The sequence below is a fragment of the Mustela lutreola genome, chromosome X, assembly GCF_030435805.1.
Source record: "Mustela lutreola isolate mMusLut2 chromosome X, mMusLut2.pri, whole genome shotgun sequence".
In the NCBI taxonomy this organism is placed as follows: Eukaryota; Metazoa; Chordata; class Mammalia; order Carnivora; family Mustelidae; genus Mustela; species Mustela lutreola.
Genome location: NC_081308.1, coordinates 8114205 through 8131676, shown reverse-complemented (window position 1 = coordinate 8131676; position 17472 = coordinate 8114205). Strand labels below are relative to the sequence as shown.

General features: G+C 44.7%; 1 protein-coding gene across 1 annotated transcript; it reads right to left on the bottom strand.

The window, feature by feature from the left end:
• Positions 1–403: 403 nt before the first annotated feature.
• Positions 404–16914, bottom strand: MSL3 (MSL complex subunit 3). Its single transcript, XM_059157509.1, has 13 exons — positions 16754–16914; positions 15333–15415; positions 14844–14939; positions 14412–14512; positions 13518–13603; positions 12813–12935; positions 11872–12032; positions 10906–11064; positions 8929–9191; positions 8141–8250; positions 4099–4198; positions 3550–3634; positions 404–1210 (listed from the first exon to the last, which is right to left on the bottom strand). Exons 1-13 carry the CDS (start codon positions 16853–16855, stop codon positions 1111–1113), a joined length of 1569 nt encoding a protein of 522 aa, XP_059013492.1. The 5' UTR covers positions 16856–16914; the 3' UTR covers positions 404–1110.
• Between the last annotated feature and the right edge of the window lie 558 nt (positions 16915–17472).

Here is a 17472-nt window from a genome sequence, read left to right as displayed (position 1 = left end):
GCTCCCTGCTTAGCGGGAGGCCTGCTTCTCCCTCTCTCACTCCCCCTGCTTCCGTTCCCTCTCTCGCTGTCTCTGTCAAATAAATAAATAAAATCTTGGAAGAAAAAAAAAAAAAGGGTGACTGCAGAGACCATCAGCTGGTAATGGTGTACAAGGATAATGTGTTGGCCCCAGACCACCTCAGAGAGCAGCAGCAAGACAGCAAAAAACTGCACTGACTCCCAGTAGCCACCTTATGGTCAAGCCACCAAGTGGGGCAAAATCAAAGAGGGATAGAAAACAAAAGGCCCTAGCAAAAAAGGCACAAAAGTGTAACAAAATAAAACAAAAAGTTATGAGTCAAGAGATTACCTCACTGTTCCTTTGCAACAAAGAAAGAGGACAAGGCCAGAGTGAAAACTGGTTCTTTGCAACAAGATGGGCAACACTTTATTTAGATCACCAAAAATAAGGTTTTACAGAAAGGGAACCATAACATTACACAACAAAGTATAGCTGTAAAATCTCAAACAAGAGAGGCAACACTTTATTTAGATTACCAAAAATAAGATTTTGGAGAAAAGGAGCTGTAACAAGCAAATGTGTGACTGCAAATTTTCTTTTGCCATCAGTATCAATTCCCTCTAAAATATTTTGGTACTACTTTGTGATTTCCAAGCAAAACAAAATTTGTTGGACAGAGTTTTTGAGCCTCATCACAAGAATGAAAACAGTTTGGAAAACAATTTCGCTTAACGCTAACAAATAACTAAAAAATGTGGTCATCGCTGACGAATGAACTCCAACAGCTACTGAAACAGCCTGACTTATACATAATTTCATTAATGCTTCACAGTGACCACAGCTGTTCTTTTTCTGCTGTCACAGATGACATGAGCGGTGGCAAGGGTCTCATGCTGGAGGCTGGTCAGGCACCTAGGAAGTAAACCTTAACAGAAATAACTATAGTATGTAAGCAACTCAAACAAATGGGCCCACCTCTGCCAGAGCCCCTAGGGGTGGGTGTCATGTCAGCTCTGTAAAGAAGGTCCACCTTCTCCCTAGATCTTCAATGGGATCCAGGAGCACAAAGCTAGACAGAGAAGCTGTTCTTCTAGAACCATCACAACTTTAATAAATTGCCCTGGGGTTCTTGGTGCTATAGTGTGCCTCACAGGCAGCAACATAGGCAGACTCTGGAAAGAAGTCATCATGGTATTCTGCCAAAAACCTGGGAAAAGAAGAAAATGGCCCTGATGATCTTTAACAGTGAGGACTGAATACCAGCAAGCAAAATTTTAACTTGCAATCATCCTAACATTTCCGATATTTTTGGTATTCCGAAGGAAGAAAATGAATGAAATCTTGATTTCTATGTACTCATCACTTTCATTGCATATATCTGGCTCCTCTATCAATTACCATTCCATTAGGATCCTTTCACTGTCAAGTGTACAAAGAGAAATAGAACCGAAACTCCACTAGGTGGCAGGCTTCATTATGCAAACATTGGGGGGAAAATGGGGCTCTGACGACTACTGCATTTTCCTGTTATAAAAACAAACTACACTGGGACGCCTGGGTGGCTCAGTCGTTAAGTGTCTGTCTTTGGCTCAGGTCATGATCCCCGGCTCCTACATCGGGCTCCCTGCTAGGGTGGAAAGCCTGCTTCTCCCTCTCCCTCTGCCTGCCATAGCCCTGCTTGTGTACACTTTCTCTCTGTCAAATAAGTCTTTAAAAAAATAAAAATAAGCTATAAAAAACTATAACCTCAGGGCGCCTGAGTGGCTCAGCTCAGTGAGTTAAGCCTCTGCCTTCAGCTCAGGTCATGATCCCAGGGTCCTGGGATGCAGTTCTGCAGCGGCTCCCTGCTCAGCGGGGAACCTCCTTCTCCTGCCCTTCCCCCTGCCCGTGCTCACTCTCTCAAATAAATTATATCTTTTAAACTCAACAAATGTCACTTAAGAAATTTCCAATACTTCCTACAGGCTAAGCCAAACCGAAATTGAGCAGTATAAATAGTAAAGGGTATCTGGGTCCTAATTTGCCACCCAAAGGTGTTACAGTTTCAGCGTACAGTAGCCAACTTCATAAACAAGGCTGACTTAGTGTCTGGCCATGGACGTTACAAGGAGGCCAGTTATTCAAAAGTTCACATTCCGCAGACGCTATTTTGTGTCTCAGGTGTCAAAGGTTTCACCACAAGGGGCTTAAACATCTTTGCATGGGCCATATTAACCGAAGGCTAATTAATTTCATGCTGGCTTCTCCAGCCTCATTCCAGCTTTCCAAATTTCTAAAAAAGCAAGGATGAACCTAGTATCTTCTTTAGTAAAAGCCGAGTCAAAATTCATGAGATAGCTAACTCTTCTCTGGATTGTGCCGTTTTTCAGGTGATCATTGAGTCTACCGAGCAGTCATACCGAGTCTACCGTATCTACTGGATACGTTTTCAAAACCAATTAGAATATTTGTAAATCTTTCTACATTAATTCTTAAAACATTAATTTCTATTTTGTTTTGGGCATGACAAAATCAGCAGGCTTTCCTATGCTAACATGCAGCTATTCTTCATGTTTTATTGGCACTATTTGACTTTGGCCTACACAATCTTTGTGCCAAACAGAATTGGGTGTTTGAGGGGAAGGCTGGAAGGGAAGAGTATATTTTTCATAATTGTTTCTAATAATGTGTAATAAACTCTAATTTCACTCACAGACACTCTACTCAAAATGTCTACATAAAAATACCCTTTAAAACTCCAAATACCCTTTAAAAACTCCAAAAACCTATTTCTCTTGCTGGAATACTTTCCACACCAATAAAGCCTACTTGTTTAGCTCTTGCAGGTTGGAGCCTGACTACAAAGAGAAGGCACCCCCTTAGAGAGAAGGAAGAAACAAGATCAGGTAGATACATGAGCTGGGTAAGGCGGTGTGATGAGTAGCCTTGAACATGAAGCAGAGGAACTGGTCAGTAGACATCTGAATGGGAGAGAGCTGGGCCACAGGCACAAGTGAGTCTGGGGCCCACAGCATGGTACGAGGAGTGGGGGCAGAGCCTCAGAGCAAATGATCCTCAGATACAATGACTGGCTCTGTCAGATGCAGAGAACAGTACCTTTCTTTAAGTTTACAAACTGTCAGCATGTATCGGTCATTTATCTTAACTCTAAACACAAAAATCCAACCTGTAAATGCTAATATTTAGGTTAGTTTATGTAAATGCAACAAAGAAAAGCCTAATACTTAAGGTACTTCTAAATGAAAAATGTAAAACTGAATTATCAATCTCAATCACTTCTACTATAAAAAATTAATTTTCTATTCAGTTACCCAAATGCATTCTTCTAGTGACACAAAAATTTTCCCTTTATACAATAAATTACAGAAGAAGGAAATAGCCAAAAAAACCCTGATGTCATGATTACAGTTGGAATCAATCATTCTTAGCTACTACTGCTACTGTTTAAAATACCACAAAGCTAGCTTCCACATCTATTATGGAGAAGTTCAGAAAAGTCATATATAAGGCAGCAGAGATAAGTGTTTACAAACAAATTTAAAATACCTAAGAAAGAGATCAAAGTGCTTCAGTAAAGCCTTCAGATTCTTCTCAGAAAAGGACATCTTTCCAAGGATTTCTGGAAGTTTCACTGCATTAAAAATAAAACCAAAACCATATACAACTGGCAGACTCTGGAAATGAGCATACACACTGAGGGTCCTTGCTTACCTTATTCAAACTGAAATTAACGTCTACATTATCAAACAAAACCAAAACTCTCACTGAACACAGTACAGTGGTACACGTGGCACAAATACAATTTTTATGAAATTTAAGATTGAGTCAGTGCCTTTTTAAAAAAATTATTTTCAATGATTTTTCTTAGACCCTCAAAGTTACCACGAGAGGTACATAAACTAACAAAGGTGTTAAAACCAAAGTGGAGGGGTGCCTGGCTGGCTCAGCTGGAAAAGCGTGACTTCTGACCTCAGGGTTATAAATTTGAGCCTCACACTGGGTGTAGAGATTACTAAAAAAAAAAAAAGATTAAAAAACCCCCAAAGTGGAAGGGAGTGGGGGGCGGGGGAGGAAGAAGAAAGTAGGATTTCTTACCAAACAATCGTAGCAAGTGTTGTGCCCCGTAAATGTAAGACGGTGGAGGGGGCTGGTCACCTGGGGGGTAGCTGTCAGGTACAAGTTTCCAGGAGAGGACCTGAGAAAAAATACAGTGACAAATTGTTCAATGCATACTTAACACTGTCACCAAGAGATCTCAAAATTTAGAATCCAAGCGGAAATACACTTGCTTTGAGGTTCTCATCTCGAACTGAGGGTCAAATTCTCACTCCCAAGCTTCGTGGGCTCCTACCAACTTAGGAGTTGCTTCACAGCTGGACCCAGAAAATGGCAGTGAACAGTAATGACAAACCACTGTGGAATTCTGAATGCCACTCCTCTAACTTTCCCATGAAGCCTTTTTAGGACATGATCTCAGCATATAGGAGTATAATGCATTATGTTGAAAAGGATCAAACTACAAAATAATGAAATTCAATATGACACTTAGAAAAAATACACAATATAATGTACATAATTATTATGTAAATACACAGAAGACCTACCAGGAAGTATATATCAAAAAGTTAAATGTCCATTTCTTACTGCTGAAATTGTGATTTAGGAAGTTTGGGAGGATAAGGTATGCATCTTCCATATTGATTATATATCAGCATATATCTAATAGTTCCCTACAACTTTTTCAAAACATTCTTGCCTCTTATATCACATGAGGATCCACCTTCCTTGGCAACATGGAGATACTGCTCATCACCTTAAGAAGTTAAACAATAAATTGCACATAGAGGAAAATATACAAAATATACAGCTCTATGTCAAAATAATAGAAAGCTTATAAAAATAAAATGCGGGGTGCCTGGGTGGCTCAGTCGTTAAGCATCTGCCTTCAGCTCAGGTCATGATCCCAGGGTCCTGGGATTGAGCCCAGCATTGGGCCCCTTGCTCTGCGGGAAGCCTGCTTCTCCCTCTCCTACTCACTGTCTCTCTCTGTCAAATTAATAAAATCTTAAAAAAAAAAAAAATAAAGCGTGTGTGTAGGGGGAGAGGAGACCTAAAATAAGATTAAGGAAATATTTGATTTCCCAATTCTCCATAGCTATGACCTATAAATTAGCTGTAACTGTTTTGGTCATTTTTGTCCCTTTTCCTTTATTGGAAATCATGCCACATGCAAAAACTAACCCAAACATGTTTTGAGTATTATTACCATTGTTTTAAGATTCCCTAATTTCCTGATATATTTGATTCCCTTTGGAAACTAATCCGAACCACTGGATCAAGTGAAAGCAGACTTCAATCCTGGTAACCAATTTCTTTTCCTTTTTTCTAAAATTTCAGAGCTGTGGGTGGACTTTGGGCTTTTGTTAAAGTCAAGAGCTATATTTAGAAGCTCTCTGAGTCTCCACAGAGATATTTCAGCACATTATAGGACTATTTTACCGAGTTGCTGCTTTGCCTTTTGGGATCTGTCAAGTTTAATCTGGAAATAGAGTAGGGCCAAAGAAATCCTCTGTAAGACAACGCAGAAGGATGCCAAAACCACCCCAGAAAGGCTGATGTACTAAATTGAGTACAAGTGTACACAATGAAACTGTAGAAGTGAGTCTCACCATGGTTCTGGATGGCTCCACGCTGCAAGTCTGGGCTTCAGCCCTGGCCTCACCCGCCCCACCCATCTGGGGTGTAGACCACTGAAGGGAGGGATTTGGTTTCAGCATCTTTATTCCATGCCCAGCACCTCAGCCTGTGGTGCACACAACGGAAGCTTGGCAACTGTTTTGACAGCAATACTTGAAGTTAACGTAGGGGAAACCGCAATCACTGGAACCATGAGACACATGTGTGCAGTTATCTGGCTACTCAGCAGGCCGGCCTACCTCACTCATTCCGCTCTGCATTTCGATACAGTGTATCACCTTCTATTTACCAAAGATAAATTTCATGGGGAAAAAACAGGTTTCTAGCAGAGCGATTCTCACCTGGGGTATACAGACAACCACCTGTGAATCGTAAATGTGTACATCCAGACTCTACCCCAACGCACTAGGTCAGTGACAGTCTCAGGTGATCTGGATGCAGAGCTTTTACTAAAACACACGGAGACAGAGGCGCTCAGGAAAGTGGCAGTTTCCTAAGATGTCATGAGTCACTGCCGGGAGCCTGTCTCACTAGACCGCCTGCTCTACTGGAGCTTGCAGCTGTCCTTGTAACCACTAGATGGCGGGCTCTCGCTGCCAACCTGAGTGGAAATGGCCTTGCCTGAATATTCATGAGCCTCTTAAAAGAAAAGAGCTCCCCTTAATAACACCTGCAGGGCCTTGTCTGAAAAAAAGGACGTTAGGGACTGCTATAATAGGAATTTCCTAACTTTCCCTCAGTGTCACTGTAAAACAAATTAAGTTTTCCAGCTTTACTATCGGGGGTCAACCAGTTAAGGACTTCTGCCAAATCCAGCCTAACTTCCTTGTGCTTTTAAAAATAAAAAATGACTTGTATTTTTAAGTGGTTAATAAAATCACATGAATAAATATTTCATGGCGTGAAAATCACGTGAAAGTCAATTACTAGTGTGCATGAATACATTTTGGGGGGCAGAGAGCCACACTCATTCACTTATGAGAAGCTCTCACACTACAGCAGAGTTGGATAATCTCCAAAGACACTATACAGTATACAACCCTGAAAATATTTGCAATCTGACTCTTTACAGAAAAAGTTTGCCAACCCTCATCTTTAACTGTTCTCTCTCCCTAGTAAAGCCATCTCCCCTATGCACAGAAACAGGGAAATCCTACCTCCTAGGTGAGATTCACAGAGTATCCCAGTAGACCAAGACATTTCTTAAACCCCCCGGTACATTCACTACCTACACATGAGTTAACTAGCCTTAAAAACAGAATTTTTAAGATTTTTTAAAAGATTTTATTTATTTATTTATTTTTAAAGATTTTATTTATTTATTTGACAGAGAGAGATCAAAAGTAGGCAGAGAGGCAGGCAGAGACAGAGGAAGGGAAGCAGGCTCCCTGCCGAGCAGGGAGCCTGATGCGGGACTTGATCCCAGGACCCTGAGATCATGACCCGAGCCGAAGGCAGCGGCTTAACCCACTGAGCTGCCCAGGCGCCCTAAGATTTTATTTATTTATTTGACAGAGAGACACTGTGAGAGAAGGAACACAAGCAGTGGGAGAGGGAGAAGCAGGCTCCCTGCTGAGCAGGGAGCCCGATGCGGGGCTCGATTCCAGGACCCTGGGATCATGACCTAAGCCAAAGCAGATGCTTAACCACTGAGCCACCCAAGCACCCCTAAAACTGAATTTTTATATGAAAAGTTTCCCCACTTGTAAAATGGAAACCTGATGGCAAGGTTGTTCTAGAGAATGTGAGGCGATTTAGGTCAAGTGGCTCACACAATGCTAACACATGAGTGAGGTAGGCCAGCCCGCTGAGTAGCCAGATAACTGCACACATGTGTCTCATGGTTCCAGTGATTGTGGTTTCCCCTATGTTAATGCTACCCACCCTCAAAGGGATGGGTACTGGTGCAACTATTAACAAAGAATTTTATATTTTTAAATAGTTGGAAAAACTCAAGAGAAGAACCGTATTCCATAACACGAAAATCATGATACTCAAATTTCAGTGTCCATAAATCAAGTCTTATTGGACCACAGCATGCCCATTTGTTTACAGAGTGCTTTCGGAATTGGGGAGTCTTGAAGGAGGCTGTGTGGTCCACAAAGCCTAAAATATTTACTCTCTGGATCTCTCCAGAACAAGTGTGCCAACGTCTGTTCCATAAAATGAAAATACTCATATATTTCAATACTTGTGCTTACTTAAAAGACGACCATAAGCACAGGGCTGGAATCCTAGGATTTTCTCATTTTGGAAACCCAAACCAGTATAAAACGTCATCAAATGAAGCATTGTGTTGCTATCCACAGCAAGAGCAACACAGCGTTTCTAAGGAAACCTGATTTCCGCCCACAAGATTTAAGCCCCAAGGAGGCTTAAGGTCCTTTAAGGTCCTTTAAGGAGGACTCACTACGGATGACCAGCAACAGTAATGCTTTACCTCGTTTATTTCATTAGTTCTTCTGCCTTCAAAACCAGCAAACACGGCACTCCCTTCCTTGCTGGGGGTCAGAGGAACCGGTGAGGATGATCTGCTATGCACAGGTGTCTCTTCAGAAGGAAAAAATGTTAATTACTCGCTTGTAAATCATACAGCAACTGAAGAGTAATACCTTTGCTACTGTTTTAACAGTCATCTGGCAGTTAAAACAGTAAAGAAGTTATTAATCTTTAACAGTAAGACTTTCCCATCATCAAAGACAGTACCTGGATTCTTGGGGGGGAAAAACAGGAAACAAGTATTGACATATGCTACAGCACGCTGAACTTTGAAAACATTATGCTCACTGAGAGAAGCCACAGACAGGTCACTTACTGTGTCATTCCACTCACAGGAATTGATGCCTAGGAGAGGCAAATCCGTAGAGATAGGAAGTAACTAGGGATTGCCTAGCAAGATCGATTAGGGCCGGGAGGAGGGAACGTGGAGCTACCGCTACAAGACCCACGAGACAGCTAAACCAGCAGGGCCAAGCGTCCAACTGCGGAGCCGAAGGTGTGGGGCTCCTCTCTCCAGGCCATTAGGGAAAATGCCTCGTGAGTCTTGGTCGGAGCCGGACTCCCGAGTGGATTTCCCACAGCTGAGTGGGTGAATCTGGGCGTGACCGTGCACCCAGCCTCCTCCTCCTCCCAGGCTCCCCCGTCCGCTGGGCGCCCGTCAGGAGAGCAGTGCCTGGCACGCGCCACGCCCAAAGTGAAAGGCTTGCCCACACCTGAAAGTGGACCTACTCTTCTCCAGGTGCAGGAACAGCTTTGGCATGCTGGAGGGTGTGTCCTGCTGCCGGCGCTTAGGCTGAGGCGAGGCGCTGCTCTCAGACAGCCTGTCGCAGTTGGCAGAGTGCCGCGTGGACCGCCTCAGGGACTGCAAGGCTTCCGGTTCGGCTTTGCGCCTTTTGGGGGTGGCTGGCTCCCCTGTGGCGGGCTGGCTCTCCGTGGACTGCGGTGTGGATGGATTCAACAACGGCGGGCTCGGAGAGAGCTCCTCTTGGTTCCTACGGAAGGGGAGGAGAGAGCATCACAGACACCTGGGCCCCAGAATCTCTGCAAAACCGGACGTTCTTAAATGTCCTCCTTCAGGCAGAGCAGAAAACACTCTGGACTCCACTCGAGGAGACTTAAAACTTTTACTTTCAAATGTGGCAAAACAAGTGTTTTCTTAAAGAGTAACCATACGTACTCGATCATTTAAATCCTCTTGACTTGATAACTCTGCAAGGCATGCTGGCATTAAAGGCTGTAATACCCCTTTTGTATTTGTCTTTTAGCGATGGTTCTCAATGGGGAGTCACTGTGCCCTGCCCGGGACAAAAGCGCTATCTGGAGACAGTGCTACTTCGCTTGTCACAACTGGCAAAACACTCCTGGCATCTAGTGGGTAGAGGCCAGGACTGCTGCCCAACAACCTACAGCGCACAGGACGCCCCACCACAAAGAATGATCTCACTCAAAATGGCAACAGGGCTGAGGTTGAGAAACCCCAGTCAAGAGATCAGGATTACTGTGGTAGCTCCATGTATGGGTAACATAGAGGTCTGTGCAATCACTGTGTCTTACATCCGAAAGTAAAATAACATTGTGTCAACTATACTTCAGTAAAAGCTTTCTTTTTTTTTTTTTTTTTTTTTTTTTTTAACAGAGAGAGTAAGAATACCATGTTATCTCACCACAGTGTAACTACTCACAAGACTAGAACGGAAAAGCCACAAGCATCTGCCAAGCTTTGTGGAACACACAGTCCACCCTGGACACTGGCAACCTTGAGATCTGGAGTAGGGCATGGGGACATCAACACAGGTCCCCAGCGAGTTGCACACGCCTCTCACGTAGGGTGAAAGCAATGGGAGAGGCAGGCAGGCAGGCTGAGAGATGATCATGAGGCAAACAGAGAACCAGGAGCAAGGAGGCATGAAGGGAAGGGACAAGGGGGTGGTGGGGAAAGGTGGCCAGAGCAGAGCATGGCGTGTGACAAGTGGGAAGTTGTTAGTACCCTCCCTTGGGGAGCAGAGTTAGCAGGGGCAGTTGGTAGACAACAGCAGAGTGCAAAGTAGGCAGGAAGAGAAGAAGTGGAAGTCATGAGAACACGCCATTCTCACCAAGAGAGGCAGAGGAAGACAGGGAAGCAGCTTATACAGGTGAGGGTACAGACTTCAGGCTGGGGATTTCCAACCCTTCCCCCAACCAAACAGTAGGGATTTGGGCATGCTTGGTGACTGAGGGAAGAGAGCAGTGATGCAGCAGAGCAGGAAAGGAACTAACCTTTAGTTGAAGGCAAAAGGTGGCCAGCCCTTTCTGACCTTTCTCATTCAATAACTACCCAAGGAGGCAGCCGTTCTTTCCATCGCACAGAGGCAAAAGAAAGAGCCTCAGAAGGCATGTCCTCAAGCCACACACTCAGTAAGTGAAGGAGCTAAATTCAAACCCACTTCCGCCTTTCTCAGTCTGCGCCCCCTTCACCCCATTAGTCTTTGGAAAGACGGGTCAGCTGCTCAAAATCAAACCAAGTTCTCGCACTGGAACCTTCACTTGGTTCAATCTTTTAGAGCCATCTGAAAGTGAATGATGACTTAGCTTACCCAGGGAAAAACTCTACTTTTCAATCTCCTCCTCCAAATCTGTTGGCCCCATAGCATTAGGTGGAAATCTTCAAAGAAAGAGTCAACTCGGTTGCTGACATCTAACAGTCAAACTTCAGACTATCTAACTTACCTGTTTGTGTTTGTGGCACTTTCCTTAATCGGAAGGAAAAACTTGGATGAAGTCACCTTTTTATACTGAACTTGTTCATACGGATAGAGTAAAAGCAGTGGCAGCGTGTAATCAAATGTTATTCTTACTCCATCCACCATCTCCTTACAAAGGTCAACGCTAGGAGAGTAAGAAGAGATTAGAGATGCAGTAAATACTTTCCAAAAGGTCATAATGAAGTTGCATGTTTTTAATCAGGCAGAGTTTTAAACTTAAACACCATATATTTCACCTACACATTCAAAAAATACAGTGAGTTTGTAATTTTTTTGCCACCAAAAAATTAAATGAAAATCTTGATCTATAATATAAAGTGAAAAAAGTACATCAGTCATTTTAACTTACTGCACTGAACACAAATGTATACATTCAGTACCACACAAGGAGTCCAAGCAGCCTGTGTTGCAGAACACAGACTACTGGACCCCAGTTACTGGGAGCGGAAGCGGGCAGACCTAATGAACCATTCCTAATACTTATTTCCAATCAAACCACTTGCCTGTCTGCCTCTAATCCAGCTGGGCAACATGCACAAGGCAGGCGATGAAAACGATTATCCTGGCTAAATAAAAACCTATTTGTAAACAAGCTTTGATAAAATTTTATTTGCCTATTCTGGTGCTTCTCAAGGACAAAGAGTTATCTCCCTATATCATATCACAGAAAAAAACTGGCCTTGGTGTTGAGGCAGTACATACTCAGTATATCCAGACCAGATATCTAAATAGTTACAGAACATTTCGTAAAAGGAACAATATTTTGGTGAGAAATTTCTTACTTAATGAATTATTAGGTTGATCGGATGATATATTAAATGAATTCCAAGTTACAGAAAGAGAGTGTCACCTGTTCGAAATGGAAGTCACTTCCCTAACACACAAAGAGCGAGCCGCTGAGACATCCATCACCCCCTGCCTCACTACTCACTTCTTTTCTGCTGGGATGTAATGCACGTTCATATTGGCATGTGGCATAGCATGATGGTGACGAGGCCTCTCATTGGCTGAAAAGGCTGCATTGATAGCAAAATGTTTCACGTAGGATTCCAAAATAGTTATGATGTTGGTCTGGCATGGAAGTTTCACTAACTGTTAATAAAAATACAGACATGTGATGCATCTCATTGTATAAACCACATGTGCCAAGAAACAGTGCTCTTGTCTATATACATTTTTTAACTCAAAAGTAAAGCCAATTCTGTTTGAGAATGTTTTAAATAAATATGCTTTGAAGGTCTATGATTGCTTCTACTAATCATATCCGCATGAAGACTACAGTATAAATTTTAAAAATAAATGTGACCCGTGATTCACATCTTAACGATCAATTGCAGCTACCTGGGAAGACTATGTCCACTGTCTGCCTCCGTGACAGATCAATTCTGTCTTAACCTCTTCTTAAAATATTTGAGAGAGAGTGCATCTGTGCACGTGAGTAAGGTGGGAGTGGGCAGGAAAGAACGCACGGAGAAGGAATGAGAGCATCTCAAGCAGACTCCCACTGAGTGCAAAACCCACTATGGGTCTTGACCTCAGGACCCCGAGATCAAGACCTGAGCTGAAACCCAAGAATCGGACGCTTAATCGACTGAGCCACCCAGGTGCCCCATGTCTTAACCTCCTAATGAAGCCCAGGAGTGAGGAGTTTGACAAAGCTCCCCAGAGGATTCTAATGGACAGCCAACGCTGGGAATTCAATCAGCAGCAGAAGAGTACGGTCAGAGAACTTTAAAACCTAACTCACTATAAAACTTAAAATATGAATTTCATTCTTACAAGGTTCTTAATTGTTTGAGTCTGTAACTGTAAAATATGGCAGAATGAAAGTTCTATTACAAATCCAGGTTTTATGTATTCTCCCCTACATACCCGTTTCCTCCTGTTGATATAGTAACAATCATCCTCAAGCTTCTTTTTCAGAACTTCAGGGATTTCTATAGTTATTGTTCTTTCTTCCATCTCCCTTTTTGTGTGCAGCTCTGGTTCTTCCTTCTGCAATATCACAATTTCATTTTTAACTAGTTTTCACAATAACAGAGTCTATCTCCAAAGGAAGACTAACACAGAGAGCCTACTATGAAACAAACCCCATTAATCCCCGACATTCATACCAGAATGCCACATGTCCTACAGAAAAGTACATTAAAGGCCAAAAGTTAATGTATTTTAGGGCACTAACCATGTTGCCGATGCTAATTTTCTTTCTCCCCCTTTTAAGTTTGCCAGTGAGATTTATGTTAACTTTGAAGGCAGGCAGAAGATGCCAAACTCTGATACACAACATTTAAAAACTAATCACGACTATAAAAACGAAGTTCATGGCCGTAATGGAAAGAAAGAATTAACTATGATTTGTGAAAACATCTTACAGGTAAAAACAGCGACCAAGAGGTTCATACAGTGACTATAAATATAAATAAAGGTTATTTTCCCTTAAAGATCAAGTACAGCTTTACAGTATCTGGTTAAAACAATGCACTTTTACAAAATTATCTGCAACTGAAGAATTTTATCACATATTTTTACCACTAAATATATACCAAAACCAGCATTTTTACAATAGAAACTTTATACCACGTCTGTCTTTTCTTCAATATCACTTTCTTCACTTATTTCTTCATCCTTTTCTTCACTACTGTCAGCAGAGGAACTGCTTATTGCTAGAAAAACAAAAATTATCAGGCATAATGGCACCATATACTTCCCTAACCTTTACAATTATAATTCTTTTATTTAAAAATATTTTATTTATTTATTTGACAGAGAGAGACACAGTGAGAGAGGGAGCACAGGCAGAGGGAGTGGGAGAGGGAGAAGCAGGCTTCTTGCCTAGCAGGGAGCCCGATGCAGGGCTCGATCTCAGGACTCTGGGATCATGACCTGAGCCAAAAGCAGATGCTTAACGACTGAGCCACCCGAGCCAAAAGCAGATGCTTAACGACTGAGCCACCCAGGCGCCCCTACAATTATACTTCTTTAAGGTGAAGCGTGTGTCCTACTATTGGCAATAATTAACTGTAGTCCTGCACATATTTTAAATGCCGAACATAAAAACTGTACCTTTCAGAATAGAAATTTATTTTGAGAACTATAACACCAATTTCAATGAGGGCAAAACCCACCCAAGTTAATGATCTGAAAGTGTTTAGTCACCCAGGATCCTATGGTTCTCTGTTGCATTCATAACTGGGGACAAGGCTCAGAAGTGCCAAGAAGGAAACATGAGGGGTTAGTACAAATAAAGACCCTCGCTGAAAAGGCAGCAGTCATGAGCAAGACTGATGAAGTATTATGGACTAACTGACCACTGCTTTAATTGTTAAGAACAAAAGGGGCACATGTTATGTGTGGTGAGCTTAATATGTTTCCTTGTCTGTAACTGCAATGACTCCTACCCCTCGATCCTGCGGTATAAAAGGACTAGGTAAAAGTTCTTTAAGCCAAAGAAAATGAAGTCAAACCACTTACAGTTTTCATCATTTTCATCTTTTTCTTCAACAGGGAGGCTTTTTAAGACAGAGTCAACACCGGGCAACCTGCAGCGCTTCTTCTTTCTTCCTGTGCTTCTCCTGAAAGAAAATAAACACAACCGAAATAAAGTTTGATGCTGACTGATACGGGTATTGAAGTACAAACAAAATATAACAACAATTCTTAAGAACCTAAAAATCATTAAATCCCAGAACATAAATGTTAATCTCCATTTCAGAAGATTACACATTAACCTCTGTGAAAACACAGAATTTAGAATACAAGAGCAATTCTCCATGAACACACTTTAAATATATAAAGTTATTAATAAGCCATGTTTGCCATATTTTTACTTTAATATTTTAAAGGTTCTAAACACAAAGGAAAACACGCTGAATAACAATTATGTCACAATTTTTGTGTTCTTACAGGCGAGCTACAGCTTTTCTTGCCAATTTACGCTGTAATCTCCGATTTTCATCGGTGTCACGAAGGACATGATCTTCAGCTGCCCATCTATCCCAGCTAATCAAACAAAAAAAAGGAAAAGCATGTAAAATTCAGTATTTTAGGTTGATACGAAACAAATGCTACAAGCATCTCACAGAAGCAGAAGTGTCCCGGAAGTACTTATGTTTTAGAAAACTATTTAAACATTTAAAAATCACAACAAAGATGCAAATAAACTGAAAAAGAAACTCATGCAGACAGAAAGATCTAGGGTTTCTAGAATTATCCACAGAGAATCCAAATATAATTGACTTAAAAGTAATCCTTCTTCAAAATACGCAAGGTTTGATAAAGCAGAAACAGGAAGTGAAGCTTTTCTACAAGTGTTTCTAAAACTTAAATAAGTTTGCAATGTTCTTGTGCTGCAAAGATGATCAATTTTCAATCCCGTTGAACAAGTACACTCACCTTCTGTTCCAACCATTAAAATGGATCAGATATTCTGGGATCTTTCTGCCTTTTTCGTCTTTCCCAACAATAACATCGACAATCTGAAACCAGGAAATATTGTCCGCAAATGACAGAACATAGAGAATATTGGAAGCTAGATCAGGAAAACTAGATCACAGATCTCTTTTTAAAAGAAAAGAAAGCGTTCTCTCCTTTTTTAGACTGAAAGCTGGGTTGAAACATTTTTCCTTTCAATTCCATTTTTTTCCCCTGAGTGGATGCCTCAAAATAGGAAACATCCCTCCAACCAGCCCGCGATTGGTCTCAGATATTGAGACTGGGTTCAGCTTCTTGAAACCCATTGGCCGCCCCATTTGTCACTAACGAGACAGTCCAGGCCAGACAAGAGCGCTGAGGCCCTAAGATCTCTGGGAGTTGTAGTATCCCCAGCTTAGCCGCGTCCAGGGTCTGGACGTTTGGCAAGTTATGCCATCCCTCCGAGGTGTCCCTAGAGGGAACAACTGGGACAAATAATGAGGCGTGTGACCCCTACGGAGGCTCAAGGCGGGACGCGAGGTGGGATAGCAAGCAGCCGGAGGCTTCGGGGGCGGAGCCCGAAAACACAACTCGCAAAAGCTAGAGGCCTCGGGAAGTCCCCTTAAGGCCAGAGTCGCCCCGAAGCACCTGGGGCCCGAAGCCAGCCCCCAAACCCGAACTGTGGTGCCCACTCCCACTCGTCATCCAGGCCCCAGGAGCTGCGGTTGTGGCTCAGTGCCCCCGTCCCTCCCCCGCGTCCCCGAAACTTAGATGGACAAGGCACAGGGCGCGACTCGGGGACCGAAAACCTAAATGCTGCAAGACCCCGAGGGACGAAAGCACCGGGTCAACACTGCCCTCGGGTGGGGAGTCGCGGCCTACGGGAGGGACGGGCCCAGACACGATTGGTGCTCCAGAGCAATGACGTCGTGAATCGACGGCCAGTGCTATGGCGCTACGGTTTAAGACCTGGCTCGGTCAGTCAGGGCGTCGCACGGCAGCCCAGGCAACGATGGGCCGCGCAGAATGGTGAAAGATTTAACAAGAAGCTGAAGGCCGCCAGCAAGCGACCTCGCGACGGTAGCCCTCGCTGGCGTCGGGTACGCAAACCGCCGTCGCCGCCCCAGCCTCGCGACACTGCACGCGCGAGGTTTCCGATGGCGCGTGCGCAGCCCAGCGCCGGGCGGAAGCGGAAGCATCTGGGCCCCGACTCCCCAGCGCCGCGCCCCGAGAGCGCCCCCTGCTGCACGCACGGCGCCTCGCAAGCCGAGGAGCCGCCGGCATGGAGCGCCGGGCCCCGCCACTTCCCCTGCTCCGCGCCGCCGTCCGCACCCGCATCCGCATCCGCCACCCGTCCCGGGGTCCCCGGCCCGCGCCTCCTCCCTGTCCCTCCGCGGCGGCACCTTGGCATCGTACAGCACTCGCGCCTTGGTGGGGTCAGGCTCGAAGCACAGCACTTTCTCCCCTGAGTGGAATTTAAATTTCATGCCCTCGCTCGCGCTCATTTGCTCATCGTGGCGGAGGGCGAGGCTCCGGGGCGGGCGGAGCGCGCGCGGTGGGGGAGGGGGGGTGGGGGCGGGGAGGTGGCGCGCAGCAGCGGGGGTGGGGGGAGGGAGCGGGGAATGGCGGAGGCTGCGGCCGCTCCGCCCTCGGTCCCGCCTCGGCCCGCCCCGCGCGGTGGCCAGACCTGGGAGTCTCGGGGCGGGCGCGCTCCCGCCGGGGCGCGTGTCCGCGAGTCCTGCTGGGCTCCGCAAAGACCGGCAGGGAATGACGCCCGTGGCGGTCTTCCGGCAGGACGGCCCCTCCCGCGATCGTGGGAAAGGTGGCCGGCGCGGGCTGGGCCCGCGGGGTCATCGGGCCGGGCGCGCGCTCTCCGGCCCGGGCTGGGAGGCATCCAGGAGAGGGTCTGTCTGGGGGGGGGTGGGCAGTGGCGGCGGGGAGGCCAGCCGGCGGCCACCTTCCAGCAACCACCGGCCGCGCAGCGCGGGCCACCTTAGCAGAGCGGCGCGCTGCCCAGGGTGGCTCCGCGAGGAGGACGTCCGGCTCAAGTCGGGTCTAGGTGGGCGAAGGGTGGTGGGGGAGTGAAGAAAGCCCTGGCGCATACCTGGGCCGGGACAAGCAG